The following is a 1,771-nucleotide window of genomic DNA, read 5'->3' as shown; positions in this document are numbered from 1 at the left end:
TATTGATGACCTAGACTACAATTATATTTCAAATCAGAGCCGTAGCCCGTGGACAACACCTTGAAAAATAAGTTAGTCATTAGTTCCAAATTGGCAGAATTGTCGACTTAAAATAGTCGGTAAAACTCTTTTTGTCCATTAAATGCCTTCTCTTATCAAGGCGTAGTATAAAAATAATGCGGGTTGGAAAAGGCGATACGCAATAGGTCGTTAGATGTCGCTTTTATAGGTATGAGATTTAGAAAATTTAGTAAATGCAGATACGGACAGATTACCGTCACAGTTGAGCCTTGCCGTGCAGAAATAATGCTGTCCTAACGACTTTTAATGTGTCACTAATAAGAAGGAAAAGGGTTTATTTAAATCAAAAGAATTTTATTTAAAAAAATCAGTAAGCTGTAAGAGTAAAATATAGCATGGAAATTTATATTACATAAAACTACACATACGATTAAATTCCCAACTTCGCAAAGGTTCGCTACAAATGAGTGTTTTCGGTGTCATTTTCTGAAGAGTTTCCGGAATCATCTCCGGCCTCCGTGGGTAGAGTTTCTTCGGAATCTTTTTTTAAGGTATATTCCATATTCGTAACCGAAAAAGGTATAACTAAGTCTTCACACTAGAGAAACGTATAACACACATGAACGTTGTTCCGCTTAATTGCGAAATAAAAAGGGTGTCAGCTACTTACCAGCTGGAAATCAGCATCTCCTAAAGGACGATAGTATTCAAGTCGGGACTGTATCGAGGTTTCTTTTTCCGAAAAAGCGCGTTCTCGGCCAACTGCAGCCCAACGACGTATCCGTTGCGCCACTCTCAACTACAAAACCAGAGGTCATTACGTTCCCAAGTTCTATAAAAAATTAGAAAGCAGAAATTACCTGTGATCGGGCGCCCTTCTCCCATTTGGTCGAAGCCCAGGAAATTAGCCGGGTGGTGGCCAACTTCACTGAGCACGGAATAATGTTTCCTCTGAACCCTGCAATTCACACGACAGTACAAAATAATGCTTAGTTCAGTTACTTTCCTATCGAGAATATCTTCATTTACGCTATGACGGATAATTTTATAAACTCACTACATTTATAGACTAGTAACATTCGCAGCCAAACGAAAGTTCCATCGATCAAATTCAGAACAAGTGCTGGAATTAAATTGCTTCCTGGCATTAACTTCAGCAGATCCGATGTACGCCAGCTCTGATTCGTAGCAATACTCTCTCTTACATCCTGGAATTCCGGTGTGTCATCGAGATCGTAGTCGGTGATATAGCCACTGTTGTTCACGTCATATGATAACCTCGAAACGTCAGACCCGAGTTCTTCACCAACTAACAAGTGGCTACTTAAAAGAGACATAACTAAGTAAAAATAGCGCAACAAACTGGTAAGAAATACAAAGCGCAGACCAAACACTAATAACCGGGTTTTAAATTGTTTTTATATATTATCTACCAGGGAATATATACATCGGGTATCTACACCCTAAAGTAAAAAATAGATTTTAGCGGACGAAATGGTAAATTTGAATTTGAAATATATTAGGGATTAATAGTTTTTGAAAAATTTGTCGAGTAGCCTCGAAGACCCCTTTTCTTTAACCAAAATAGCCTCATATTTTTGCATTTCCGCCTAAAATTTATAACAATTTGGTGACGTATTTGGCTCATTATCAAGGCCCTTAACAGAAGCATGGACACATTCAATTTTCTATGGTCTTGAATCGGAAATTGACAGCGTCGCTTCCCGTTCTGCAATTGTTACAAATTCTG

At 38.2% G+C, this 1,771-nt stretch overlaps 1 protein-coding gene across 2 annotated transcripts; it reads right to left on the bottom strand.

Moving 5' to 3' along the window:
- Positions 1–396: 396 nt before the first annotated feature.
- Positions 397–1,364, bottom strand: LOC149963092 (uncharacterized). Of its 2 annotated transcripts, none has more exons than XM_090170472.1 (4): positions 1,079–1,364; positions 882–979; positions 692–820; positions 397–619 (listed from the first exon to the last, which is right to left on the bottom strand). In XM_090170472.1, the coding sequence occupies exons 1-4, from the start codon at positions 1,356–1,358 to the stop codon at positions 479–481; spliced, it is 648 nt and encodes a 215-aa protein (XP_090026598.1). In that variant the 5' UTR covers positions 1,359–1,364; the 3' UTR covers positions 397–478. The 2 variants fall into 2 exon arrangements, with proteins under 2 accessions (XP_090026598.1, XP_090026599.1); XM_090170473.1 differs by having other exon boundaries at positions 1,082–1,364.
- Between the last annotated feature and the right edge of the window lie 407 nt (positions 1,365–1,771).

This window comes from Leiobunum rupestre, chromosome 1 (assembly GCF_980474605.1).
Source record: "Leiobunum rupestre chromosome 1, qqLeiRupe1.1.hap1, whole genome shotgun sequence".
Lineage (NCBI taxonomy): Eukaryota > Metazoa > Arthropoda > Arachnida > Opiliones > Sclerosomatidae > Leiobunum > Leiobunum rupestre.
The sequence above is the reverse complement of the archived record's forward strand: the minus strand, read 5'-3'. Positions and strand labels throughout refer to the sequence as shown.

What these genes read in the sequence shown, in the direction of transcription:
- LOC149963092 (XM_090170472.1), bottom strand. Translation starts at nt 1,358, where the DNA reads ATGTCTCTTTTAAGTAGCCACTTGTTAGTTGGTGAAGAACTCGGGTCT. An exon ending in GTTACTAGTCTATAAATGTA is followed by an intron (nt 980 to 1,078) that starts GTGAGTTTATAA and finishes TGTGAATTGCAG; the next exon opens with GGTTCAGAGGAAACATTATT. An exon ending in AGAAGGGCGCCCGATCACAG is followed by an intron (nt 821 to 881) that starts GTAATTTCTGCT and finishes CTGGTTTTGTAG; the next exon opens with TTGAGAGTGGCGCAACGGAT.